General features: G+C 48.0%; 6 protein-coding genes across 6 annotated transcripts; 2 read left to right on the top strand and 4 right to left on the bottom strand.

Moving 5' to 3' along the window:
* Nucleotides 1-1968: 1968 nt before the first annotated feature.
* On the bottom strand, nucleotides 1969-7217 carry LOC131289970 (uncharacterized). The gene is made up of 8 exons (XM_058319326.1): nucleotides 6892-7217; nucleotides 6573-6776; nucleotides 6238-6473; nucleotides 5897-6020; nucleotides 3859-4937; nucleotides 2583-3822; nucleotides 2354-2483; nucleotides 1969-2258 (listed from the first exon to the last, which is right to left on the bottom strand). The coding sequence occupies exons 1-8, from the start codon at nucleotides 7044-7046 to the stop codon at nucleotides 2232-2234; spliced, it is 3195 nt and encodes a 1064-aa protein (XP_058175309.1). The 5' UTR covers nucleotides 7047-7217; the 3' UTR covers nucleotides 1969-2231.
* A 363-nt stretch (nucleotides 7218-7580) lies between these two features.
* Nucleotides 7581-8481, top strand: LOC131288219 (uncharacterized). The gene is made up of 3 exons (XM_058317336.1): nucleotides 7581-7819; nucleotides 7892-8234; nucleotides 8301-8481. The coding sequence occupies exons 1-3, from the start codon at nucleotides 7627-7629 to the stop codon at nucleotides 8410-8412; spliced, it is 648 nt and encodes a 215-aa protein (XP_058173319.1). The 5' UTR covers nucleotides 7581-7626; the 3' UTR covers nucleotides 8413-8481.
* Nucleotides 8482-8484: 3 nt separating this feature from the next.
* Nucleotides 8485-21271, bottom strand: LOC131284237 (dynein axonemal heavy chain 6). The gene is given in 14 exon segments (XM_058313091.1): nucleotides 8485-8877; nucleotides 8947-11413; nucleotides 11496-11762; nucleotides 11822-12558; nucleotides 12634-12775; nucleotides 12843-15804; nucleotides 15885-17161; nucleotides 17232-19080; nucleotides 19166-19704; nucleotides 19771-19866; nucleotides 19935-20367; nucleotides 20434-20885; nucleotides 20953-21123; nucleotides 21192-21271. Coding segments are annotated over 14 exon segments (11865 nt in total).
* A 271-nt stretch (nucleotides 21272-21542) lies between these two features.
* Nucleotides 21543-22652, bottom strand: LOC131287937 (nucleoside diphosphate kinase 7). Its single transcript, XM_058317031.1, has 4 exons — nucleotides 22304-22652; nucleotides 21998-22238; nucleotides 21800-21918; nucleotides 21543-21731 (listed from the first exon to the last, which is right to left on the bottom strand). Exons 1-4 carry the CDS (start codon nucleotides 22646-22648, stop codon nucleotides 21594-21596), a joined length of 843 nt encoding a protein of 280 aa, XP_058173014.1. The 5' UTR covers nucleotides 22649-22652; the 3' UTR covers nucleotides 21543-21593.
* An 814-nt stretch (nucleotides 22653-23466) lies between these two features.
* LOC131289762 (chromatin assembly factor 1 p55 subunit) lies at nucleotides 23467-25329 on the top strand. Its single transcript, XM_058319070.1, has 2 exons — nucleotides 23467-23706; nucleotides 23795-25329. Exons 1-2 carry the CDS (start codon nucleotides 23685-23687, stop codon nucleotides 25060-25062), a joined length of 1290 nt encoding a protein of 429 aa, XP_058175053.1. The 5' UTR covers nucleotides 23467-23684; the 3' UTR covers nucleotides 25063-25329.
* A 334-nt stretch (nucleotides 25330-25663) lies between these two features.
* On the bottom strand, nucleotides 25664-27127 carry LOC131287203 (uncharacterized). Its single transcript, XM_058316233.1, has 3 exons — nucleotides 26938-27127; nucleotides 26752-26845; nucleotides 25664-26684 (listed from the first exon to the last, which is right to left on the bottom strand). Exons 1-3 carry the CDS (start codon nucleotides 26965-26967, stop codon nucleotides 25804-25806), a joined length of 1005 nt encoding a protein of 334 aa, XP_058172216.1. The 5' UTR covers nucleotides 26968-27127; the 3' UTR covers nucleotides 25664-25803.
* Nucleotides 27128-27261: the final 134 nt, after the last annotated feature.

Below are 27261 nucleotides of genomic sequence, written 5' to 3'. Positions count from 1 at the left end.
GCCCAGTGAAACATTTGCAAAAGCCTTTCCCCGTCATGCCAAACAGAATCCGTCCGTTCAAATGGCTGGAACGAAATCGTCGGTATCGCTTTTTACGCAGCGTATAATTCAATTTTGGAAAACTGTACAAAAAAAAATGGAAACCATCATCAGCGTGGGTTCGTTCAATGCAAATAAAAACAGGACGGCACGAACAACATTGTGTGCCACACTATAAATATTATCGTTTCGTATAAAATTTTTACAGATGTGCTAACCTATGTCCTCGCAATTGGGAGCTTCCACCCCGCTGGGCCTACAATTAGTGCACGTGGAAAAAGAAAACCGAGGCAATAAAATGCGCAACCAACCAGCCGACGGAAAGGGGGCTCTAGCAACAGCTTGATGACTGGAAGCTGGGAAAACGCACCATTTTATTTGGTTGTATCTTTTTTGACAATTTTCCTTTCACCTCGAATGAGCTACACGTGTCACGTGGTATGCATGCTCCGACTAGGCACGTTTCATTGTCCATTTTTCTCTCCCTTGTGACCACTTCGCATGGGCGAATTTTATGTAGTTTCTCCAAAATCCTGGTACACACTATCAATTGCAATTCTACCTTTTTCGCATTCAATCGGATTAATGTGCCTACGTTTTTCTATTTGGCCAACAAAAGGAGCATGAAAAACGTTTACGATCGGTCGACCAAAATCGTATTGCAGTTTTATTGCATTTTTGTATCCCACGGTGGGTTGAAGTTCCTTTCCCATGCGTAAGTGGAGTTCTCAATCGATGTCCTCTCTTCTTATTCCTCTTTCCCATGCTGTTCCTTGTTCATGAGGCAGAGATAATTTGCATAACCGTTCCTTCATCTTAAACGTAGCGGATACACACTTCAGGACGCACGACGTACCCGGGTTTATAAGTGCGCAGCAAATAGTATTAAGTAGCAACTAAAAGAGATGATAGAATAGCATGTGTTTTTTTTTTCGCCCTCAATTAATTCATCTTCCCTTCTGCCTCACGCTCGGCAAGGGAAGAAGCACGTTTAAAAACGTGGCGCAAAAGTTCTTCCCCTTTAGCCTTGCAGTTCCCCTTCGCTGAAGTGCTATGTTTTAGTTTAAGTTATGGTCTGTTTTTACCGTCGGAAGAATTAATACCGAAAGGGGAGTCGCGCCACGATCGTTGGCGTTGGGTACGTCTGTCAAAACAGTGGCAAGAAAGTTAGTCATAATTTATTCACAGTATTGTTTCGTATCTTGCTACTCATGCTTCAGTGCATCTGGCTGCAAGCAGATGGTTATGCATTTTTGGCACCGAAAAGAACTTCTCCTTAATACGGTCTGCTACGGGAGATTAAAGAAGCTTGTATCTGTGTGTATATATAGTTGAGCTTTAAAAGAAAATTCCTTTATGCATTCCATCGTTCCATTTGGTGTTTAACTTAAAAGAACCGACCCGATAAAGTTTTTTTTGCCCTTTCAAAGAATTTTTATACTTCTTTTTCGCAACAGAAAAGTCATTCAAAACTCAAATGAAACAAAACAACTTATTTGTCGACCGTATAGTGCCACATATAATTTTATTTTATATTTAAATCGCTTATAAACAACAAATCAGCCTAAAGAACGCATTATACAAATATTACTCAATCCGTCGCTGCATTCTCCGGCGGCGTGTAATTAATCTAATTTTTAAATTTGCAATATTTTGTTCGCATGCGTGCTCTTACTTTCATTCAACGGTTTGCGCATCTTTCTGCGCCATAAATACGACATAAATTAGTTTATTTTGCAATGTTGTAACCGATTTTCGCGACCAGGTCAAAAAACAAACGGTCAAAACGGGTCAGCCCCGTGTCACACGTTCGGTGTTCTCCTGCAAGGTTCATCTGACGGCTCAGAGGGAGTTGAGAAGAGACGCGGCCTATGTGTTCCGTCGGAAAATGTGGTCTAAATGCCGCCTAAAGCATACGATCCACTGTTGTGGCCATGCACATAACGTTAGCGAAAATGGAGCAGATTCGAACGGAGCGGAAAAAAGCGAATACCATTACACCAATCAGCAGCGTATAATTTCGCAATCGAACGAAACCAACAACTTGTTCCGCTTGTGTACCTTTCTACTGCGACTGCATCCAAGGTTTCTCGTAACGTGTTTACACTTAGTTGTTTATGAATTAATTTAGCTTAACATCGCTTCCGGACACGTCCGGAAGACGTAATTTATCTACCAATATGACCCCGCAGCTAGTAGTACGCCCGTCGCGGATTGTTCTGTAAAGATGGAAATTAAAAACGAAGCATTAAAATACCACAACCGGATATAGCCCTCCCCCCCTCGGGGGAGTTGTGTGTGGGTGTGTACACACCAGCGGATTCGGCCGAAAACGGTATGCCAACATCATCCTTTTCCGGTACGCGTCATACTCGTTATCGTTCACTTCCGGGTTGTCCGGCGTAATGATGCCCAAACCCTGATTATTATCCCGTTGCGCTGCCCTGCGGATATGGAAGGAACATCAAAAAGTAAGGTTTTTTTCACCAGAGCTACCACCCCAACCACCATTGTCTCCCTCTGTCTCTTTTTTCCACGCTTACTTGTTAATCGGATCGATAATGCCACTTCCGTCCGCCCCGAGACCCTGGCCCTGCTTCCAGCCAAGCTTCTGGAGCATCTGAAACCCGACGTTGTCCTCACGCAGCTTGTAGTCCTTGTAGTCGCTCAAGTTTGGCTGACGGTTGTTCTTCTGCGCCTCGTACTTCTCCATGAACTTGCGCAGCTCTTCCGGTGGCAAAAAATCACCAATGTGGTGCTTGCCCTCCGACTGTCGTGTCAGCTCGTTGGCCCACTTCTGGGTCGCTTCCATCTCCTGCTGGCGCAGCTTGTGCTCCCACGTGCCGCCCGTCGTGTCCTCGTCCGAATCGTACTCGTACTTGAACCGCCCACTGTTGGCCAACCGATCGATCTCCTGCCGCTTCCGCAGCATGTCCTGGTACAGCAGGTTGATCTTGTAGTGATCTTCCGCCTTCCTCCAGTCCTCCTCGCTGAGGTTGGTCGTACCGAAGTTTTGCCGTGCGTACGCCAACAGGGCCGGATCGGTGCGGTTTACGGCACTCAATTTCGCCGGCGGTGCTTTCGTCAGCGGTGGGAGCGGAGGTGGTGGGTGGTTGAGTAATGGCGGCGCGTTACCCCCGGCCGAGAACGGAGATTGACTGGGCACGAACCGTGGTCCACAGTCGACCGCCTGACCACCCCAACGACTTTTGCGTCGTTTGGCTGCCAACTGTTGCTGCTGCTCGTGTTGCAGGTCGGCTTCCTCGGCGGTGCGTTTCTCACCGGCAAACGAAGAAGAAGTGGACGGATCCTGACCGACCCTCGACTGTCCCATCTCTCCTCCACCTCCTCCTCCGCTACGTTTTCCTCCTGTTTCTCCTTGGGCACCAGACTGGCGCTGTTGACGACCTTGTTGCGATTGCATGGAACTTGGAGGTTGGTCTTGGTAGGAAACGAAATCGGAATCGGTAGAACTGTACTCGGGTCTACGTGAGCCACCCGACTGCGTTTCCGGTCCACCCGTTCCGGACGGTTTCGCTACGCCATTCGCCTCCCGCAGACGAAACTCCTTGTAGTCCTCAAAGTTCGGCTGCCGGTCCGACGTGCGCCGGAACTGATCGATAAACCGCTCATAATCGCCACGCATGAGGAACTCGCTCAAATGCCCTGGCCGGACGCGCTCGTACAAGCGCGTTATCTCGTTTATCCAGCACATGATCGCCTCCAGTTTGGCCGTGTTAAGCCGACGTTCCTCGTCCGAGTCTCTGCCCCGTTCCACGTTCCCTCGGTTAGGACCAGCTGCTGGCGATGGACCACCACGAACGTACCGCTCGTGTTGCTGAATCTTCGAAGTAAGATCGTCAAACAGGAGCTGCAGCCGATAGTGCTCTTGTGCTTTGTTCCAGCACTCCGCCGAGATGTCCGCCACCGAGCCGTAATGTTGAAAAACGTACTGCAGCAGTCCCGGATTGTTACGATCAATGACACCGGGTGCCAGGGTCGGTGGTGGCGGTGGAGGCGGTGGTGGTTGGGAGGTATCAACCACATTCATTACCTTTCCCCCGGTTGCTCCACTCCATGGGGCGGGCTGCTGCCCATCGCGCGAAGTACCGGCGGTGAACGATCCCGACACATTGCCGGAAGTGCTCGGACCACCCTGACCTTGTTGCTGTTGCTGGCTTCCATCCTGACTGCCAGCCGTTCCGGTACCCGCGTCGGTGTTGTCTCCCCAGCGTGACTTTTTGCGAAACTTCTGCCGATGGCCACGTGATCCCCCACCACCTCCACTGCCACCCGTGGCACTTCCACCAGCGCCCGAACTTCCGCCATTCTTCTCGTTCATCGACTCATTCGCACTGTCCCCCAGCCCACCGTTGTAGTCATCGTCGGAGTCGGTCGAACTTCCATCCTCGCGCCGATTCCCGGCATCGAACGTTTTGCGCTTGAGATTCTTCAGGTTGCGTTCACGCGCCTCCCGCACGTACTCCGTGTCGGAGTCCGTCTCCGTGGTCGACTTGTCGTCGTAGAAGTGCCGCTCGTCGCCGTAGAAGTTGGGCATCATATGGATAGGAATGTCCGCACCAGCCGCTCCTGCCGTCTCACCTACCGCTGCCGTTCCCTCGCCACCTCCGTCCGGCTTCTGCCTAGAAACTTCCTCGTTCGTCTCATCAATAATTGAATCGTCCAGCACGTCGGCCGGATCGTATTTGGTATCATCCTCGTCCTCCTCAACCATTGTGCCGCCACCATTCCCGTCTAGCTGGGAGCGTGCATTGCCACCGAACGCATCACCGGAAGCCACATTGGGGTGCCCCTCCGAATGGCCCCTCGATTGCCGCTGCACGACGATCATCCGACGGTAGCCACGGTACGCCTCGGACTGCTTGTCGAATATGAACCTACAGAGCAAATACAAACACACAAACATGCCACGACAAGAGGCAGAGGCACAGTGCAGGAATGGAAGGGAAACAAGAAAGAGAAAAAAAGAACAAGAAAGAAAACGAGACGGAAAGAGACAGAGAGAGAGAGAAAGAGAGAAAGAGAAAGAGAGAAGGAAAAAGAAAAGAAACGAAACAAAAATCGCACGTAAAATATTGTCAGATTTTTTTCCACCCAGCCTCCGCATCTGCTCTCCAGGCCTGGCCCTGGATAGCATTTCTGGGTTGTATTTTTTTTTTCTTTATACCCTAATAACATCACACTCATCTTCCGAAGGATCCGACGGTTGAAAACAAACGGAAGCATGATGTGAGAGAAACACTTAAATGGGAACACTAATCCTTACTGAATCTCCTAACGTTTTCTAGACTCTGTGTCCCTATTCTGTATGTTTTCAAACAGAACAAACTAATCATTCAGTTTCGCTAACTTTACATTTTTCATAACAAATCTAACCTTTTTCTTTACCTTTTCGATTACAAATAAACCTGCTAAAGGCCTACCAAAAACTATCTCCACTTCCCCGTCAATTTCATGGAACCTGTGCTGCTAAAACTCTAAAGATGATGAATATTGATACGTCCAGCAGTATCCTAATTACGTTCAGCAGTATCCAGAGTAGTATTCCTTCTTGCATAACTAAGAAATGTTCTTGAATTGTACGCTGTGTTTTACCTCAATTACAGAACAACTAAGAAAAATAATGTTGAATGAGCACTATAATCCGTTGTATAGAGTATTCTAAAAACTGGCTACAGCACTCCATCAATTATAATATTTTCTGCCTTTGCATGAAAATCTTTCTACCTTGCTTTCCCTAACTGTAGCATTATTTACACCCTGAGCAACTGTTACACCTTAACATATATGTTTATATATATAGTATATAAATGTAGTTATAAAGGAAAACAATTACCAAAGCGATGGATGCAAATCATTTTTACGTGAACATAATTTTTCTTCATAAACATCACCGATATCGGCAACCAATTGAATTAATTCTTCAACTGTGGTTGGTAATTTATCATGTTCTGAAAATACTATACAAAAATTATAACTAAAAGAGCAAACAAACGTAACCGGGTAACCGGTTCAGGTGGCCAACGTGCCGATGGAAAAGTAACGGTACTATTATGGGTAGGGTTAGATTTCTCTTCCGTCCACCGTACGCGGGGCACGGTTACACGGTGCCCCCAGACACGTCCTTTTCCATCGCGCCACATGGTAGCCACCGGTCAGTGAGAAACGGGTACTAACCTTGGAAGTTTGTTTCTACCTCGCCTGTGGCAGTCTCATGGCGGCCCACCTCATCCGTGCCATCGGCCGATGGTGAGCCGGTGGGGGCAACGGGGGGCAAATCGTAAAACGGTTCAAAGTGCACTTCATCGGCCATTTCCGGAAGCTGTGGTGGTGGTGGCGGTGGCGGAGGTGGTAGTGTAGGAAGCAACGATGGTGGCGGTACGTCAAATTTAAACATCTGTTCTCCGCTGGTGCTGTAAAAACAAACCAATGCGATCAGAAAGTGAACAGAGTTTGGGTTGGTTACCTCGACGGAACCAGTCGTTCCGGGAGATGCATGTGGTATGGCTTACCCAGCGGACACACCCACTAATGGAACCGGTTCGGCGCTTGCCGTCGCATCCGGTTCTTCCAACAGTGGTTTCACTTGGTCCTCGGTTTGCTTGACGATTTTTTCACTAAGTTGCTTGAAGCGCTCCAGAAACGAGCCGTCGTTGCTGAACGGGAGCACAACCTTCCCCGCCGCTTCTGGTGCCTCCGGCACTTCGGTGGTACTGCTGGTGGTGATCAGGAAAAACACAAAACATCACATATACATTACATAAGCCAAACACACAGCCACACAGTGGCTGGCATTTGCATCTGCATCAGGGGGGATCACTTATGCTTCACCTCGGCGTATCCTTCGTCGCTTCGGCTGCTATCTGTTTGGCCAATTCCAACGTGCGCTGCTTCTCTAGGATCTGCTGGCGTTTTTGGGCGATCAGTTGCTCCTGCTTCGACATCTGAGCGAATCGCTCAGTTCGGCTAAAGTTTACACGAGGCATACCGACACACTAATCGGCCCGCACACCACCGTCGGTGAGGAGAGTGTGTGTATACACACGCAACTCTTGTTTCGCTGATGCCTTCCCGGATGACGATACGAAAGGCGGATAGATTTATCCCGTGTGGCCGAACTTTACTGCTTTGCACACGCAACGCGATTTTACACAGTGCAACTTAGTTGCACCTGCGAAAAATCAATAAATTCGTACCACTCATCTCTTTTTCCAAACGTCGACTGCACTTTTGATAGCTTTGTTGATGAACGTCATTTTGGACGCCAAGGTGAGCTTGTTTCACCCACGTGATGTCCATCACTGACACTTTTTACAATCTTTTAAGAATAAAAAGGAAAACAAATAATACATAAATTGTAAAAATATTATTATAATATTTAAAAATTTCTGATAAAGTGTTGATGACACAACTGAATGCTTTAAATAATCTCAATTTTGTTTAAACTGGCAACACTGATTTCTTGTTTTGAAAATTTTGCGCTGTTTTCACGCACCCAACCGATCTGCTTTAAAATCAAAACAAACGGCCGCACTGCGACATTTCACCGCTCTATTTCGTGTAAAAATGGATGAATCTCGTCAACTTTCAATCCAATCCAGTGGAAGTGATGCTCAGGAGGAAGAGCTCAACCAGGAATTGCTGAAGTACTACAAAACATCGCTCATAATTGCCCTGCTTAAACAGACTGATTCGCCCATTTCCGTGGAGAATCGTGCGCTGCTTTCGATGTACAAGCACGATGGTGACATGCCTTTAGGTAAGGATGGTGAAATATCTTGGCTGTGCGTTAGATGATCGTCGAACGTGCTCTTTTATATTCCATTCCCAGGCCTAGATCACATACGTAATGTTGAATTGAGCTATCACGAACGGCTTGCGATCAACAAGTATGTCGAGGCTAAGATAATCGAACAGGCGCGACCATTTGTCGATAGAGCGAAGAAATTCTCCGGTGGCAATTTGAGTGAGCTGGCTGTGTCACCACACCAAGAGCAGATCCGGAATCTAGAGCTCGACGCAGAACGAGAGAAGCTGCAACAAACCCTGGCCCAGCTTAAAATTCGCAAGCTTCAACTGATGAATGCATGTGCGGAAGTTCGCACTGGTCCGTACCAGCGGAATAACGTAGAATTGAAGCACGCTGAGGCACGCTCAATTCAATCAAAAACAGAGTACGTAAGCTGTTCTTCGGGTCTGCAGAACTATTGGTGAATTCTAACTAACATATTTTCTTACAGATTAATTCAAAAGCTTATAGCAAGCGAAGTATTCAACTGTACACCACATGCCATTAAAGCCATCAGAGACGTAAGTGCCAACATAGATACGCTCCTAGGAAACGGTAAATAATCATTCTCGGAAATTTAAAAAATCAGTCCTTTTATTATCCATTTTTGTAATTAAATAAAATTTGCAAAGCATTCACTGAACTGAAAGCAGCCAAAATCTAGAGCACACCGCACACATTCAATCCGTTATCATTGTCACCAGTGCCGTTCCCCGCAGTATCCAGTGATCGGGCATCTGATTCGAATCAAGTAAAACAGAAAGTACGAAATTTGTGGACTGGCCCGTCGTTGAAAGAATGCCCGCACGAACGCTCGTTTTGTACAGCGGTGCTTCATAACGTTGCCCCACGTCTAATTCAGTACAAGGCTTAAGCCAAACGACCGGCAAGTGGGCGATCAGTTCTCGATGTCTCGTATCACATAGCCCCCCTTCGGTTCGATCCCATCGACCAGCTTCTATGAACAGGCCGTGTATAAAAATTCCATCTTTCGGCGAACGTAGACCCTTGAAACGGTCGTCCTTCACCTAAAACGGCCAGTAGAGAAAGTGTTATTTTATCACATTTATGACTCATTTAGCAAAATATCTTCGTACCTGTTCAGATTGGTTGTTAAAAATTTCCGACTGATGCAACGTGATATCCATTACTTCGAAATCAAATCGCAATGAATCGATTGGAATGTTATGTTTGCGTGCGTACGTTTGTAGTGTTCCTGTTAAAAATGATTGCGGAAAAAACAGTCCACATATCCACGAAGACTCCGGTATCCCATCGGTACACCAATTCCGCACGTATTCAATCCGCAGCTTCAAGTCCGTCACCCAACTGGCGAGCGTTTTTGTCGAGAGAAATCCCTTGGCGTGCCACAGCTGGGGGACCTGATTGTTTCCGAATGCGCGGTAAACCATTTCCAAGCTTTCGGACATCACCACGAGCCCTTGAATTGCCTTCTCTAAATCTCGCAAGCTGCAATGGATCACATCCAGCAGCCGATCGAACCTCTCCACCTCCTGCAGGAGCACCGTGGTCAACGAAGGTATACGGTTTTGGGAGTCGCGCCGGAGAAGACTTTCGTGCAGCTCGTCACACCCGATCGCAGGTGCGATTGCCTTGCGGATGGAATCTACTTTATCCAGACACAGCTTATCCATGGCAGCCACGGCCTCTTCGCCTTGCGCGTCGCCGCCCGTTTGGCTTTCTAGGAGGGTGTCCAAAAAGAAGCGCGTCTCGTTACGATTGTATATAATGTTGGCATTTTCGTGCATTCCAAAGACGTCTGGTGGATCATGAATAGGTAGCTGCCCAACGTATTCCATGTATTCGTCCATCTTCCGCACTTCAGGGCAGTAGTAAACTCCGCTTGGGCTGTAACAGTATCGTTCGTCTAGGATGATGGGCGAAGAGAACCGCTGCAATATCGATCGCAAACATCGTTGATCCCATACATCCGTTACACGTCCTCCGTATGTTATCTCTCCGTTGATGTACTCCAACGCGTCCCAGGGAATCGCCGCTCGCAGCTCTCGATCGCAATAGATATCCAACGTCCGGAGGGCACATTCTCGATCACTTTCGCTGAACTCGTACGTGATGTTCCATCCGAGCGGACCGAACTTTCGGCGCTCCAGGATTACTCCGTGGAACATGCACAGACCAAAGATCAGTGCACGCCAATTCCGACCCAACACGTGAAACTCGAACCAGCTCCGGTCAAGTTCTCTTAACGAGCGTACGAGATTCGATCGCAACCCTTTGGGAGGTTCATTTGTCACTTTGACCGAGTTTTGTAGTACACTGATCGGAAAAGAACGAACGGGCATCGACGAAAGAAACAGCCGAAAGCCTGAGTCGACCGTCTGCAGACCCATCGCGATTCGGTTCACAATTTTCTCCATCGACTCCATCCAAGACGTGGCCAGGTGACAGTTCTGTAAAAACACCCAGTGTCCTCCCTTGGTGCCAGCTTCGATCAACGTTTCGGCGGCCGGACCCTGGCCCTGTCCGAGGGAAATCGAATGCAGCTTCTCGACGCAGTCACGTTCCTGGGCGAACTTGATCAGGGCCGTCATCGGGTCCGACCCCGGCGATAGGACAAACACCAAGGGAATTAACGGCGAAATGTCCGAATACAGTGACGCCAGACCAGTATTTTTGGGCGGTTCCGTGTACCGCTTCCCAAGCGTATGCCGTATAAATTCCATCACGGCTATCACTAAGAACTCGTCTTTCAATGCGGCGACAAGCATTAGCTTTTCCGAAACTCTCAAACGCGCATTCCAATCTACGGTGGCTGGCTCGGGATCGGGCGCGAGACACAAGTCCTCCCGGAAGTCTTCGATCTCGATCACCATCGAACGGTGCAGATGTTTGGTAAGATTGGCAAATTTTGCCCGATCGTGCACCTCTAGAAAGCAGCATGCAATCCACTGGTTTTCGCTCACAAAAGGTGGTTTGCCTTCCAGTGAAAACTTCCGCTGCGACGGTCCGCGCACGATAAAGCTGAACTCTTCGTCCAAAAACTGCTGATCCTCCTTGCATACGGCGAACGCCACCAAAAAGCCGCATATATGCTTATGCTTCTCGAACAAACCGCGGCAGATGTTGGCGAACACGGTGAACGTAATGTCTTCCAGCAGACGCTGTAGGCGCTCCGGAAGCTCCACCCGATCGTGCGGTTGTTCAACGACCGAGCAGTACACCTGCGTGAAGTAACGCAAACTGAACTGATACATAGGATCGATCTCCGAGAGCGAGGCAACGACAAAGTACAGGATAGCACCGCGTGCAGCCAAGAGGCGATATTTTTCCCGTGTAGCTGCAATATTCAACTCCGTCCGTTCGGTTTCGATTAGCCGGTCGGCAATGATGGTGGACATTTCCTTTGATTCGTTCAACGACTCCACCAGTTCTTCATCGTCCAGTATGTTGCCCTGTGAACCATACAGGACCTTCAAGATTTTATCTTCCAACAGCAACAGCTGCTGTTTGTCAGAGTTTATGGTAGTGATCAAGTTATTGCGCTGTTTCTCCATTTCCGGCAGCTCTATTTTAATAATTTCACTAGATGGATAAAAAAAACAATGCAAAGCTCATCACTAGCTTGTTTTACAATGTGTGGCCGTTTCGTTCTCCCAATACTCACGCGAGCAGTTGATCTTCAAGTCCGCTTCGGGAGACGAGAAAGTTTACCAAACTCACTTGAATGCAAATCTCTGGCAAAAAATGAGGATTAGCCAGCTTAGTTGACATGTACAGGCGGAAGTTACTGTCGTAATCCACATCGACGTCTCCTAGCTTGATCATAAGCCTGCCGTTTTGCAGGAACACCTGCTTCATCAACACGGTTCCTAGTACCGGATCCAACGTCTCTTGAACGTCTTCGATCAGCATGGGAAAACCTTGACGGATGCTGTAGGAAAAGGAATAGAGAATCGTAATGTTATCTAGAACCGACCTGTGTCGTCTTACCATATTTCTAACATCCGCATCATATTGACATCGGTCAGTTTGATGATGCGCAACTCATTCTCCGCCTCCATGTTCCGTATCCAACGGTTGGCCTGCTCCTGCGGGTCGATCATAAGTGGCCACCGTCCACCCTCCGTCGCAATGATGCCATTTTCGACCGAAATTTCGTCCTGCGGCAACCCGTACATGTTCCACTGGCGTATCTGAAACGAATCGCCGAGGATCTGCACTAAGCTGAACGTGGGACTGCTCGGAATGTTCAACCGCTTGCACTCCGAAACCCAAATCTCCGACAGTGTACGACGATAGTCGATCGGAAACGCTCCCAGATAGGCGACGTAGGCGGATGCGACCAGCACGTCGCCCGGCACGGCAAAATGTTCCGCCGTCAGCTGCTTTACCGTTTCACGCCAGCGGACCTCCTCGTCAGCCAGGGCGGACGTCAACCGTCCGGCACGGTTCAATCGGGCCGCCGTCAGGTCGTTATGATCTTGCAGCAGCTTCATTTCTCGCTTCTTCTCATCCAGCTTCGACATGAGCATCGTTATTTTAGCCTCAATCTCGGCCAACTCACTCTGCTTCGATTTCAGTAGCTGCATTACCTCGCCCAACTCCCGTTCGGCTGCCTTCTGGCGCTTTATCTTCGGCTCTACTACCTTGTAGATTTTGGCGTACTTCTCGATGGCAATTACCCAGAGGCACATCGATTTCGCCACCTTTGACACCTTTTCAATGGTCTACATAACCAAAACAAGTAATTATTAGTCTCTAAGTGGTTAAAAAAGGATCGATCGAAAGTGTCTTCCACTTACCGCCGGTTGGAAATCCTTGTGGTCAACGTATGTTTTAATTTTCTTTATAATCGCCTCAGGAATATGCTCTTTGTCGTAATCCTCTAATTTTTTCAAAAAGTTAACATCGGACATTACCACCTTGGCTGTGTTCCAGTCTGGCCTAAAATATGCGAAAAAAACGAATGATGTCTCCTAAGATGCATTCCAATTACCATTTGCTTGCTTACTTTGCACCGAGCAGAATACATACAGCTTCCATTACAAACTGTACCAGCTTCGGTGGCTTTTGAAAAACGCGCAACTCGTTGATGTCGTTCTTGTTGAGCGATTTCAGGGCATCCTGTGCCGCCTGCAGTGTCGGAAGTACGATCTCTAAATCCTTGGCCGCCTCGTCGGCAATTTCCTGCGTTTCAGCCGCCTTCATTTTCGCCTCCGCCTCATCCTTGGCCACACTCTTCTTCACGTTTTCCGCCATCGCGTTGTCTGTGTCCAGCTTCGTTAGTAAATCTTTCAGGTTCTTGGACTTTTCCTCCAGTATCGGTACGAACTTTTTCAACTCTTCGCCCATCTCCGCTACCACCTGATTCGTCTCGAGGATCTTACTGAGCCCGTTCGCAATGCGATCCTTCTTCTGCACGATCGAATCGACACGCTTTTGCACCAGCACCCGATACTGGTTTAACAGCTGCAGGTAGCTGCTCGGTGTCGTATAGTAGTGGCGTCGCATCTCCCGGTAAAACCGCTCCGAGATGTTCTCAACGCTCTCGTGTATCATGACGCAAATTTGCGCGAGATGCTTACACTGGACCTCGTTGTCGGAGACATCTTTCAGCGAACCGATGGCTACACTTCGCAGTGCCTCGGCTGGCCACTTGACGAACCAATCGATAGTGCAGCAATTCACCAACGAAGGAAACATGCGGCAGCGCCTCCGAAAGGTATCACCGACCGGACTCATACACATTATGACGTGCAGGTTCGCCCGGACACGTTTGATAAAGTATTCGAAGATGCCATCGCGGGTCTGATTCGGATGACCGCTTTCGATGCACGGTGCCCGGGCGTTAAGGATTATTTTCTCATACTCGTCACCCTCGAAGAGATTGGGTACCTCGCCCGAGTTCAGTATATTGTTGATGTCCTCCATGAACGTTTCCTGCACGATCTGGCTGTCGGTAATGAGGAACACGGTCGGCTTGTTTAGAACACCCGCAAGCCAGTAGATGCGTCGTAGATCCTCGTGAAACGAGCCATGATCATAACCCCGCCGAAGCGCTATCTGATGGCACTGGTAACCGTTGATGTGGGAGGCCAGCCTCGAAAGGCTCTGCTTGCCCATTCCGGACACCCCAACCAGCAGCCCGTTGCCTCGTTCCGATCGCAGCAACCGCGCCAACCGAACGATGTGTTCGATGGCATCGGTGAAAAATACCAAGTTCATCTCGGTGCCCACCGTCCCATTGTAGTCCTCCAGATAGTCTGCCAGCACCGTTTTCAGTTTCTTCATCTCTTTGATTTCCTCGTACACCCGATCTTCGGCCGCTTGGCCAAACACCAGGAAATCGCCAAACAAAACCGTTTCTTCCGGCTGTACGACCGTGGTTTCGAAGTACCGTTCGCAGCAATCCTGCAGCAGCTGCTTGAAGTACAGTTTGTCCTCGTCGTTAATCAGCCGGTCGTAGAATACACGGAGCGCTTCGTGGTAAAACAGCCGCATCAGTTGCATCGGGTTGATGTAGCTCGATGCATCCGCCTGCAACACTCCCTGGACGCACTTGGATAAATCGCGTAAATTGAACACGTAGTGCGACTTCTTCGGAGTCGGTAGCAGCTCCCCCGAAATGCGCTCGTACACCGAAACGGCCGTCTCCACAATCGGCTCAGCTAGCGGGCGTACGGCCATATTGAAGTCCGTTAGAAAACCACCCATAATCGCTTTAAAAATGGTCTTCAACGAGTCACTGCTCGGAGAGGGCAGTGAAAGGAGTGCGAAGTGTCGAACGAAGCGTGGCGTGAGCACATTTCGACCACCACCGGGCGGTGCGCAGGCAGCCCCCAAGGTAACGTCCACGACATCCTTCCAGTACATCTTCTCCCGATCGTACACTCCCCGGAAGTCGGTAAACTGTCGCAGCAGCTCGATCGGTGGCTGACTGCCGTATCGGTCCAGCTTGGGCATGTTAACGTCGTCAATGAACACGACGATACGCTTGTTAATAGGCGCACCGAGGAGTGTCTTCTTTCGACGTTCCAGGCGTGATTCAATGAGTTCCTGCGTTCGGCCACTTTCACTTTGCGCGGAAAAGTTAACAATTATTGGTATTACGTCGCGTTGCATGAGTCGCTGGAGGATCTCGCGGGCCAGCACCGACTTTCCGACTCCGGTATCGCCGGTGAACAGCACGGGGCTCTGGTTTTGAAGCAGCATTTCGGCCACGAAGCCATACTTGGTCGTGTCGTGCGTGGGCACGAGCAAATCAAAATACGGCACCGTCGGATTGTAAGTAAACTTTGGATGTATCGCATTCCAACTTTCCCAGGTGCGCGTTTTGGTGTTGATGCGGAAATCCCAAAGCGTATCCTTCGGTAACAGCGCCAGCTCGTCCTCACCCTGGAGATTTCGGTAGAACTGCTCAAACTGCTCCTTCGAGTCGTCCAACAAGTTACCGGCAAAGGACCACAGCAGACACCAAGTGAACATTTTAAACACGTACAGCTTCGCTTCGCCCCGTTCCATCAGGTGCAGCCCCTGGGTGTCCTGCAGCAGCAAGTACAGTAGCTTCATCATCATCGTCAGTTTGCTAATATTGACCTGATGGATGTTCCACTTGCAGTTGCGCTGAAGGTACTTTGTAACGGGTTCGTAATGGCGCTCGTACAACTCGAGCAGGTGCTCCTTCAGATCACCATCCATGTGCAGATGCTGGACCGTGTTTAGCCAGGATTTTACTATCGATGTCCAGCCCAAATGTACCGGGTCCATGTACACCATACCGCAGCGTGAAACCGTTGCCGGTGACGCCTGCGATAGATCCTGCACCTCGAACAACATGTGGACCCAGCTGGTTAGCTTGATGCGTTCCGAGTTGGCCAGGCACAGCATTTTATTGTCGTCCAGCACGGTGTTGAGGTTTTCAATCCAAACCGCATCGACGGGACCATCACACACGACCCATTGGTGGATTTCATCTGTCAAGAATGAGGGGTATGTCCAATAAATACCGTTTACAAATCGTCCAAAAAAAGGGAAACGAGATTGTATGACTGACCTGTTACGCTCACTGCTGATCGAATGGACAGTCCTAGAAGTCCATCTCTCCATTCCATTGTAGCCAAGTTTACGAACCCATAAAGCTCATCCATCGAAACAGCTTTCGGATTGAGTGTTTGTATACGAACGGGACGGTACAACGCTCCGGGCACCTGATCAGCATAAAGCTTCTCAAACGCCTCAGCCAGCATATGGAGGACGGTCGTTTTACCACTTCCCGTCGGACCGACGAGCATCACTCCCCACCGCACTACCATCGTTTCGTAGAGTTGCAACGTTTTTAGTACCATCTCTGGAACTGGCTGCAAATTTCGATCGACCATGCACTGCTCGATCGCAGCCTGGAGTTTTCCACGCTCGGGCGATGGAAGATCGACCCCCGGAAATAGATCGCCCAGAATGCCGTTGAACAGGGTCGCATCGTTGGCCAAAAATTTTGGTAAATTCGAGTCTCGCAACGCCGATATAAGCGTCACAGTCTCCGGTTGATCCGGCGAGGCCCGCTTCAGAGCACCGGCCATTACCAGCACACTCTTCACCGCACGCATACCAAAATCATAGTGATCCTGCTGACTGAGCTGTTCGCTGCACAGCTTGTACATTTGCACCATCTTTTTGGCCAGCACTTTGGATCCCTCAAAACCCTCCGAGTAGAGGATCACCTCGGCGATGAGTGCGTAATCCGGTACCATCATCGATATCGGGCGGAACAGAGCCTTCAGGTTGTCCGGAAGCTCCGTTCTGCCCGCGTACCCAGGGTTCATAGTAATGAAAGCCGCACAGGACGGTTTTAGGCGGATTTCACGGCCCTCGAACAGAAAACGCTTCATCTTCGATGCCTTTGCGTTGCGGATGGTAATCAGCTGCTGGGCAATCACCGACAGTACCTCGATATCGATTCGATTGAACTCGTCAAAGCAACACCACGCACCGGATTGAGCTAGTCCGGTGAAAAATCGGCCCATCATCTTGTAATCCAACCCATCGGAACAGTTAAACACAACGCACTGAATGGCGAGCGCTTTGGCCAGATCTTTGGTGGTTTCCGTCTTGCCCGTTCCGGCTGGTCCCGCCGGTGCGCCGCCGAGGTCCATCTGAAGCGCTCCCATCAGGCAGAGGTAGCATCGGTCGGTCAGAGGGGTGATCACTAGCACGCCTCCCGCTCCCAAATATTCGTAGAAATAGGGCAGCCTAGCAGAGGCCATTTTCGTTTCGATCACCTCCGTTTCGGGCAACCAATAGTATCGTAACATTTTTAGCCATTCGAAATCAGTTCTGGAAGAAAACAAAATACGGATTGTATTCATGGAGGAAAGATGGCCATGGAAGTCAACTAGATTCTTACGATTTCTGCACACGTTTGTCGATCATGTTCGATACCATGTCCTTAGCATGCACATCGATGGTAATCAACGCACAAAGTACTCTGCGGACAAGCTTGGATATTTTTGTACGGGCAATCGCGGCCAGCACAGTCAAGTTTTTCGTCAATTTCTCATGAAACGCGACCATCTCGTTGGCAATATTTCCCCCTCCGTCCAGTATGGTGTGCACATCCGCTGCCCATTGCTGCTGGGAAATGGTTAGTACCACCTGGTTCGGTTGCTCCTGCATCCAGAATGAACGATCTTTCAGTCCGTACAGACGATAGCCTTGTCGCATGTAACGTTTCACGGCCAAAAACATGGCCTCCTCAACCTTGGCTAGCCAGTCCTCGACGGCACCACGTGCCTTTAGTCCTATGCCAAACGTGAGCCGTTCGCCTTCCGGTGAAATCATTGCTATAATGTCGTTGGTCATCGTCGGCTCTCCGCCAGTTTCGGATTTCTTCTTGCCAAACTCAATTTTCGCAATGGCGTCAAAGCACTTCGAGAGATGTGGCTGCACGGCATACGGGTTCTTCGTTTGTGCCAGTATTTCCAGCAGCTCGTCGTTCGACAAGAAATAGAACCGTGGAAATGCCATCCGCTTCACCTCCAGGTACGCCTCCAGGCAGCGAGTAACCTTCTCGAGTAGCAAGTTGTTGATTTGCAGCTTTTCAAGCACTCCCTCGGCCGTCATTGCTCCAAGCGCCAGCGGGGCCTTCTGAGTGCGACGCATTAGCTCCTTCCATGCTTTGTCCACCTGCAGAAACATTTGCGTTTCGTGAGGCAACTGTCGCTGGATGTCTGGAGCGGAAAAGATAGCCTCCAGATAGATCCAAGACTGCTGACACTGGACCCATTCGTCAAAGGTTCTCGAGAAGAGATCCAGCTGCGTCACCCAATCGTCCACCTTCGGCTTGATGGGGCCTACATGTCGGGAGGCGGCCACTGTGCTTACGTGGATGCTGGACTCATCCAGCACGGTTTGAATTTCCTCGATACCGGCCAACACGAACACATCCCGATGATCCCGATGGCTAACCACGGTAAGCTCCAACTCCTTCCAGGCATTTTCTACCTTATTGAGCAAGGTTTCCAGGCCAGCCTCGGCACTGGCCATATTCGATACCTCCATCAGCTCGGCTCCAATATCGTCCTCGAACGCATTCGCATCCTCGAACGTGTGTAAATAGATTTCCGTCTCCTCCGCCAGATGACGATTGAGGATCTGTTCAATCTTTATCCAGTGACGTGTTTTTAGCGCCGGATTGCGCAGGAATCCCAGTACCGGTATCTTGTCCTTAAACTCCTCCGCTTCACCCTTCAGCTTTGGAATGATATCGTTTTTGGGCAGATTTTTATCCAACATGGCACAGTTTTTGAGAATCTTCGTGTTAAGCGCTTCCACTTCGTCCATGTTGAGCTCGTGGAAATGTATCTCGTTCCAGATCTCCACCGATTCTTTCCACTGCTGCACGCTATCCCACAAGATCTGGCGCAGCTTTACCTCGTTGATCACGTGGTCAAGCTTCTCAAACCGTGTCACCTCGAGGCGAAATTCCTTTTGGTATTTTTTGTACTCTTGCGCCTTCCGCTGGCACATGGTGAGTCGCTCGGACAGATCGATCAAGCAATCGCGCACCTGCGCCGATTCGGAAGCTAAATCCAGGAGCCATTCCTTCAACACTTCTTCGTGAATTTCTTCGACTTCAGAGAAAATTTTCGTTATATCGGACTGCAAACATAGATCAAATTTGTTTATCAAATCCTGCTTTTGATCACGTTTACGTTGGAGGATGTCGTTAATCTCCTTCAAAAATTCTTCCATATCTGAAACAATAACAGCCAATGCAGCCATTAATTATTAAAGTGGTTTTTTCAATGCTACTAAAAGAAGGTACTAAATAACGCTCACCCAAATATTTGTCCTTATCCTCGTCCGAAAACGCAACGTTATAGGTTTTCATAATTTTCAATGCTTCGTGTGCATAGCTTAGCTCCTTCTCCAAGCTGGCCACATGCTCGTGGCAAACCTCCAGATGGTTGAAGTAGTAAATGTAGTGATTTGTTTCCTCCGGCACAATCAGCAGTTTGGTTTGTATCTCCTCGCCCTTCTGCTCAACGTAGTTGATTTTCTCCATAGCCAGCCGTGGAATGGTTTCGTCCAAAACGGCCAGGAGCTGCTGGCAGATAGGAGTGATTTCCTCTCGAAAGGCCACCTGTTTCACCTGTAACAATCCCAACGGATACGATTCTCCGATCTTCTCGAGATCGGCCATCTGATGGCTGAAACGTTCACAGTATGTTTCCAATATCTGTAGCTTGGTCTCGCCACGGATTATGTTATGGTCAACCGATAGATTTTCCTGATACGATAAACGAATCCGATCAAACTGGACCACATATTCATCTACAGCGTTGTAAGCTTCGGTTATGCCCTCGAATATTATTTTGCTGCAATAAAAACCCCAAATGTAACGAATTAGTTTGTATCCCATGATTGTTCCCTAACGATCATACATATCGCTCGACAGTTGCACATCATTCCGAATAATAAAATCTAAACTTGGTGGGTTTCCGCACAGCCGATCCTCCTTTCTTCCCATGATAGTTGGTCTGCAAATGAAGAAAAATGGAGTGTACTTAAAAGACAAAGCGAAGATATCAAATTAAGGTTTACTTACTCGGTGTAAATGTCGAAGAACATGTCACTTTGAAAGCGATCAATTTTATATACTGTTCGCATGACCAAATTACTCAAATCCTCCAGCATGCGAGTGGCTACCTCCCGAGAAGGATCAAGATCGATGCGTGTCGGTTTCAGCACCAGCTCGACGTTCATGAACGGCTGCTTCCGTGGCTGTTGCTGCTCGACCATGAAGTTCGAGAAGACGTTTGCTAAGTTTTTGAATGATTCACGTAAAATTTGATGCAACAGCGTGATCATCATCTGGTCAGCACACGCAAGAAACCTTGCCAACAACGCGCACAGCTTGCGCTTGTTCGCTCGCTCCGTGAAGCTCATCATGTCTTTGAGCTTTTTCTTATTGGTCACATTTATCGCTTCGTCTTGCGGAGAGAAACCGCGATCGATTAGTGTGTTGCAGCATGCGTCAACTACCAGGAGAAAAAATGAAATCATGAACGATCATCTATTGCAGATTCCTATGATATGCTACTTACACAGTACATTACGCATTTTATCCCGCAGATGATGTAACAAATCCCGCACCTGTTCGAATGTGGTCATTTGGGTTTCAATGAAATAGGGAAGGTGCCAATTTTCTGACACCGACACATCGAAAAAACGGAACCCAACCAGCTGAACGAATTCTTCCTGCATCGTGAGTAGAGCTTTGGCCAACCGAGGCAGTGCAATGAAGGCACATGCTCCAATCTTTTGGCGGGCACTTTCATACTTGTACCACTGAATGTTACGCTGCCAGATACGGAATGCTTTCCCTAGGCGGTAGTGTTTGAAAAATCGTAGCCCCGTGAGCCGTTGATACTTGCGATAGTCTACCAACCAGGTGTCTATCTCGGTAAAGTGATTTTCCGTATCGCTCCAGTAAGTTACACCGTGCCGGCTCACTGTGAAGTACTCGTGTTTATCCGCTTTACTGAATGGAACTTCCCTGTAAAATAATAAAAAAAAACGTTCTGGATTCTTTGGTTTGCTACGAATGGTCCCAAAATACCCACAGAAAACTGTACGGTGTAAAGTGTTCGCTGCTCTTTGGAAACGCATACGATAGAAAAACGAAACTGTTGTCCTTTAGCTGCTTTATCTTGCCCTCGATGAGCAACTCCAAGTCTATGGGAACGGGAATATTCAACTGCCGAGTACGGGCTGCAATCCGCTTCTTTCGTTCTCTGCAAAGAGTTAAATCGGATAACTTCAATGTACGATAGAGATATTGACAAGGGGCTATTTTACTTACTCCCCTAAGGCAAATGTAAAAGTAGCTTTTGGCTTCGTTAAAGCCGATTTTAATTTCTTCTGTCCTGCCGGTTTGCTCATTTTTATAAAACTGAACCATACGCTACCTAGATGCACATTTGGTTGTTTAAACTGCATACACATTTACCATAGCAACTGCTTACTAACCGTGGCAACGGCGACTTGGAAACCATGATCGCCCTGTGAGTGCAAGATCCACTGGTCAACAGGTTGGTGTTAAGACTTGAAGTAGGGAAAAGACCGCTTTAAGTCCTTCAAGTACTCACATGAGAATTGAAACTTAAACTTAAAAGCAACGTAATTCCGCTTTAAAATCATTCGTCTCAAATTATTAGGGAATTTTGTTTTATTATAAAAATATTAAAAGTACGAATAATGCACATTAATTTAAAAATTTAAATATATACTCCAATTCCAAGGAGGTGTCTTCCTCGAGGTCGGTACAATGGACTGCATTCATAACTTTATTTTTCCCAAACATGGCACGTAATGTGTGTGGTCGAGTAATTTTGGCTGCCTCCTAAAATTTTACAAAGCATGTTTCAGTAATGAAAATCGTTTCAACTATATAATTGTTGTGACACTCACCGGACAAATTGGACCACAAAAATCGCGAAAACTCTGGTAAGTACTGCAGCTTTCGTCGTACTTGTTGGTGATTTCCAGAGCCACACAATCTCCGCTGATCATTTGCATAACCATGGACTGTTATTGAAAGAAAATAAATACTTGTTGAATCATAACACGATGAATTGCAATTAATAAAATCCATAAAACTACTTTCCTCGTATTCCGGAACAACGCCCTTGTATACTTCGAGGAACTCTTCGCAGTTTGCTCGCTCAAACCGTAGCATTTTCATAGCAGTTATTGTGAATTTCTTACGCAAAATTTCCGTGATGATTTCGCCTGATTTTCCTTCTCGGACTACATGTGGCTTGATGATGCAAAGTGTACTATTCGTATACAAAGCCGACGAACGTAGCACAAGTTTTGTGTCGTTATTTTGAAATATAAAACGTGATTCCTAAAAAGAAATACATGAACGAGTCAAGTTTTACCAGAGCACTTTTACACGTAAAGCTTACATACATTGGCTGCATCTTCTGCTGATCGTGAGCAATATACGTCATTTCCGTACAATCCACGGAAGCTATTGGGAGCACATTGCTTCGCCTCGGAAATCGATTCAGGACCACATAATTCGCGATATTGGTTGTACGCATTGTTGCCGATGATTTCCAAAGCAATAAACGACTGGCTAGGCATACAGTCCATCAGATAATTCAAGCTTGAAGCCTCAGATCGAACTGATTTGAGCATTGAGGAGTAATTTTCATCTATCTTCAGCATTGCCAAGCGACGAACTCCTAATCCAGCCTTATGTAAATGGGTCAATACCTCCCCTACGTGCAGCAACGCATCAGCTTTTATCATTCCAAATGAGCTTCAAACAACGAGAGAAAACATGTAGCTATTAAACTTCATTTCGGTCTTCGGAAGTTGTTCTCTACTTACAGTTGTTCGTTGGCCTTTTTGTTTCTTGTTTTAGCATCTCCATAGTCCACAATGTCAATTTGTTTTCCAAAGATCAACAGCTTCGCTCCAATAAAGAAATCGTTCTCGCACAGGTCGTCGATTTTTGTGCGACGGAGGAAAGTTTTCCTCGTTTTCATGTCAATCAGCTCAACTGAATTGTCGCTGGGGAAAAAGCTGACCATCAACTGTCGATTCAGATCTGCCTCCTTTTGGTACCATTCTCCCAAATAAACGTTGCTGTGTGTTGTATTCTGCAAATACCGAAGGAGATTTCGTACTGTACCATTTGGTTTTGGAAGTAGCAAACAGTAAATTACCATAGTTGTTGGATTTTATTTCCACCGCGTACCTAACGGCGTTTTTACTGCAAAAGATCCAACGTTCGCCAGGAAAGCGCCTAGTTTGTTTACTACGCTGGTGTTGCCGGGTACGTTGGTTGCCAAGGTTACCGAGTGCGGTGTAATTATTTACCAGCTGTCAGAATCGCATTCGATCTACGATACGCTCTATTGATCTTGAACAGAAAGTAGCTTCGTTCATAGGACCTTGGTTCGAAGAACGGGACAAACATCTCTGTTTCTAATCATCTTAAGCGTCACTGTTTCACGCACACTTGGATAGTCGGTCGCCGAAATCGCATCGAATCGCTGGGTCGAATTAAATCAGTCAAAAACGCTGGAAAACAGCAAAGTAAGAGTTTTTCGCGTAGCAATAACTATTCAACGTTATAGCAATTACCGTTGGGAGTAACGAGAAACAGGAGTTGCACATATTTAAACACCGGTTGATCGTATTTTGCTGACCGAAAGTTGCGGTCGGCAAATCGGCGTATCAGAACGCCGCTTACCAAGCTTGGAGATTTGGCGGGAGTCGGCAGAATATTGAACGTCAAGCAAATTAATATTATTTGTGCTTTCGCTTGCTGTGCCTGAAAATGGGTGATCGTGCTGATGGAGGTAAGTAACAACGCCCAGATGGTAAACGCTTAGAGAACTTCGTCACTTAACCAAGCGGATTGTTGTTTTTTCGTTTTGTGTTTTAAAGCGGAAGCATTTGATGATGCGGTCGAGGAGCGTGTCATCAACGAAGAGTACAAAGTGTGGAAGAAAAACACTCCATTCTTGTACGATCTCGTTATGACACATGCGCTCGAGTGGCCATCGTTGACGGCCCAATGGTTGCCGGATGTGACAAAGCCGGAAGGGAAGGACTATTCGGTGCACCGGCTCATACTCGGCACGCACACGTCGGACGAGCAGAACCATCTGCTGATTGCGAGCGTCCAGCTGCCGAATGAGGACGCGCAGTTTGATACGAGCCATTTCGACAACGAAAAGGGCGAGTTCGGTGGGTTCGGCTCGGTGTCCGGGAAGATCGAGATAGAGATCAAGATCAACCATGAGGGCGAAGTGAACCGCGCGCGTTACATGCCACAGAACCCGTGCGTTATCGCCACCAAAACTCCGTCGAGTGACGTGCTGGTGTTCGACTACACGAAGCATCCGAGCAAGCCGGAACCGAGCGGCGAGTGTCATCCGGACCTGCGCCTACGTGGACACCAGAAAGAAGGCTACGGTCTGTCGTGGAACCCAAACCTGAACGGGTATCTGTTGTCGGCGAGCGATGACCACACCATCTGCCTGTGGGACATCAATGCCACACCGAAGGAGCACCGCATCATCGATGCGAAGAACATCTTCACCGGGCACACAGCAGTAGTGGAGGATGTTGCCTGGCATCTGCTGCACGAGTCGCTGTTTGGATCGGTCGCCGATGACCAAAAGCTTATGATTTGGGACACGCGCTGCAACAATACTTCCAAACCATCGCACACGGTTGATGCACATACGGCTGAGGTTAACTGTCTGAGCTTCAATCCGTACTCGGAGTTCATCCTCGCCACCGGATCGGCAGACAAAACCGTTGCGCTGTGGGATTTGCGTAATCTTAAGCTAAAGCTGCACTCGTTCGAGTCGCACAAGGACGAAATCTTCCAGGTGCAGTGGTCGCCGCATAACGAAACGATTCTCGCCTCGTCTGGTACCGACCGGCGGCTGCACGTATGGGACCTGTCCAAGATTGGCGAGGAGCAGAGTGCCGAGGACTCTGAGGATGGGCCGCCCGAGCTGCTGTTCATTCACGGAGGTCACACGGCTAAGATTTCCGACTTCTCGTGGAACCCGAACGAGCCGTGGGTCATCTGTTCTGTATCGGAGGACAACATCATGCAGGTGTGGCAGATGGCCGAAAATATGTATAATGACGAAGAACCGGACGTACCGGCGAGTGAGATCGAGGTTGGGGGATCTTAAAATGCACCTATCACTGTCCCTCGCCATCTTGCAGATGTTTCGTCTTAAATTTGTTCGTTTTTTTTATTTTCTCATGTACTTTAATCATAATCCTCACCATTGAAATAGTTGTATTGTTTCTGAAACTGATAAAATATGGCGCATCATCTTTAAATCAAACCAGTTTTTGAAGCAGATTGAAGCTAGTGTTTCTATTCGATGCGATCCTTCTAAATGTCTTTGTTTCCGACACGATTCCGTAATAAATAAGAAATTATTCCATCGCACTACACGATACGGTGGTTAAAACATTTGTACGTGGTGTATCTATCAATTTGTTTAATGTATTTAATTTAAATGTCCGTTTAAAAATTACAATTGTACGAATTCCTTGACGGCTATTTTTCGAATTAAAAGTTTATGTTCGTTCAACATTGTTTCTTGCTCTTCCTTTCAGTACTTATAGCATTTTATTTAATTTATTAGATACAAAACACATTATCTTAAAATGTGGTGTCGAGTTTTTTATGGACAAAAATCCAGTACATCGAATCGGGCGTCTCACAATAGGCCAATATTGCAAGCCCATCCATTTACCATTATTGGGCGCCTCGGCGGTGATTGTCCTCTTACCGCACCCATTCATGGAGAGGATTGTAGGGAAGAGAAGAAGTTGTTTTCCAAGGAAAGTTAAATTGCTATAGTTACAATTTTTTATTTTTGTTTTACGAAGCCAGCCAAACGAGATCATATGCAAGGCAATTATGCTGCCGATTTGAATCTCTCCAACCGGAGGCGAGCCTTCTCGGCGTAATCGACCGACCCGACCGATACCTTCTCGGCACCGTTAGCAGCAGTACTGCTGGCTGTCTGTGCAAACCGGGCCTGCCGTTTGGCAAGTTTTTCTTGCTGCTCCAGTTTGCTCATCTTGGACGAAACAGATCCACCGAAACGTTCGGCACGTTTCTTCAGCGCATCAAGAGACGGTGGCTCACCGGAAGATGTAATGCTGCTGCCAGTGCTGGCGGTGCTGGTGGTGCTACTAGCGGACAAACCGAAACGTGCTGCACGAGCTTGCAGCTTGTCATTTGTTCCGCTGCCAGTACTTGGTGTACTACCCGCAGCAGCGCCCGAAGCGGAGACCGACGCTGTCGACGATGCTGCTTGCGCTCCAAACTTTTTCGCCCGCATTTCAAGCCTCTCCAGGGCGCTCAGTTGGCCCAGTTTGACGACTTTCTTTTCTGGTTCACCGTCACTGCCACTGTTAGCACTGCTGTTTCCACTCTGATGCTGCTGCCGTTGAGCTTTTGGTTCCTCCGTTGATGCGGTCGGTGAATCCGAAACGATCGGAGGCCTCGTGATGGAAACATTTCGCTTCAGACAAATTTTACGCTGCGCAGCGGTTGGTACCGCACCCTTGGTAACGGAGCTCTTCGCATCTTCCCCTGTAGAGGACGGTTTCGGTTGTTGCTCGGGAGAGATAGACTTGGATGTTTCACTCGGCGTTGGAGACTTAAGAATCTGCTCCTCTTCCCCAACAGGATCAGTCAGGTCTTTATCCTCATCAAGCAAGTCGTCGTTTAGGTCATCGTCTTCTAGCAAATCTTCAGAGTTTGCCGTATCTTCCAGCACATCCCCACCGTCTACGACGACGAACAGGTAGAAAGTTAAGACACTACTGGCAGGTCAACACACGCACGCGATACTCACCTAACAGAGCGGACTGTAATCGGTCGACAAGCTCGTTTTTATTGCCCATGACGCTCAAACCTCTTGCCTTCAGCTCCTTCTTCAGATCTGCCACCTACGGAACAAGGAGCATCATGTTTTCAACATTTCAGGATGCTTGTGCGGCATAACCACGGATGGCGTCTCCTCCGGCCGCCATCTCCTTACCTTCATCTTTGTTATGTCGTTGTCGCTCATCGCGCTTACCGCACTGTTCTGATACTTGATAAAGCAACTATTTCCTCACTTACAGCAAATACTGTTTCTAAAGCAGGTAACACTAGCTATTTAACTGGAGTAAAGGAAACCAATTTCTTTTTGGGAAATGTATCCGCTAGCGCTTGAGTTTTGTTTACAGTTGACGTTTTTGACAACGCTGCTCGAATGACAATCAGGGCTGTATCCGATGGTCAGCTCATTTTGCAGGGCTGCAGAAACTCTAGAAAAGTTCAACCGGAAAGAAATGGGTTTTTATTATTTGTAAACTAATTC

This window comes from Anopheles ziemanni, chromosome 3 (genome assembly GCF_943734765.1).
Source record: "Anopheles ziemanni chromosome 3, idAnoZiCoDA_A2_x.2, whole genome shotgun sequence".
Taxonomy (NCBI): Eukaryota; Metazoa; Arthropoda; class Insecta; order Diptera; family Culicidae; genus Anopheles; species Anopheles ziemanni.
This window is presented reverse-complemented; position numbering and strand designations above follow the sequence as displayed.

Bases quoted from the DNA above. Each gene is read 5' to 3' on its own strand.
- LOC131289970 (XM_058319326.1), bottom strand. From the start codon at position 7,046: ATGCCTCGTGTAAACTTTAGCCGAACTGAGCGATTCGCTCAGATGTCG. The intron at 6,474-6,572 runs GTAAGCCATACC...TTGTTTTTACAG, and splicing joins TTAGTGGGTGTGTCCGCTGG to CACCAGCGGAGAACAGATGT. The intron at 6,021-6,237 runs GTTAGTACCCGT...ATTTTTGTATAG, and splicing joins GGTAGAAACAAACTTCCAAG to TATTTTCAGAACATGATAAA.
- LOC131288219 (XM_058317336.1), top strand. From the start codon at position 7,627: ATGGATGAATCTCGTCAACTTTCAATCCAATCCAGTGGAAGTGATGCT. The intron at 7,820-7,891 runs GTAAGGATGGTG...TTCCATTCCCAG, and splicing joins CGATGGTGACATGCCTTTAG to GCCTAGATCACATACGTAAT. The intron at 8,235-8,300 runs GTACGTAAGCTG...ATTTTCTTACAG, and splicing joins TCAATTCAATCAAAAACAGA to ATTAATTCAAAAGCTTATAG.
- LOC131287937 (XM_058317031.1), bottom strand. From the start codon at position 22,648: ATGATAAAAGCTGATGCGTTGCTGCACGTAGGGGAGGTATTGACCCAT. The intron at 22,239-22,303 runs GTATGTAAGCTT...ATTTCTTTTTAG, and splicing joins CAGCAGAAGATGCAGCCAAT to GAATCACGTTTTATATTTCA. The intron at 21,732-21,799 runs GTGAGTGTCACA...GTAAAATTTTAG, and splicing joins TTTGTGGTCCAATTTGTCCG to GAGGCAGCCAAAATTACTCG.
- LOC131289762 (XM_058319070.1), top strand. From the start codon at position 23,685: ATGGGTGATCGTGCTGATGGAG. The intron at 23,707-23,794 runs GTAAGTAACAAC...TGTGTTTTAAAG, and splicing joins GGGTGATCGTGCTGATGGAG to CGGAAGCATTTGATGATGCG.
- LOC131287203 (XM_058316233.1), bottom strand. From the start codon at position 26,967: ATGAGCGACAACGACATAACAAAGATGAAG. The intron at 26,846-26,937 runs GTAAGGAGATGG...CTTGTTCCGTAG, and splicing joins ACGACATAACAAAGATGAAG to GTGGCAGATCTGAAGAAGGA. The intron at 26,685-26,751 runs GTGAGTATCGCG...TCGTCGTCGTAG, and splicing joins ATTACAGTCCGCTCTGTTAG to ACGGTGGGGATGTGCTGGAA.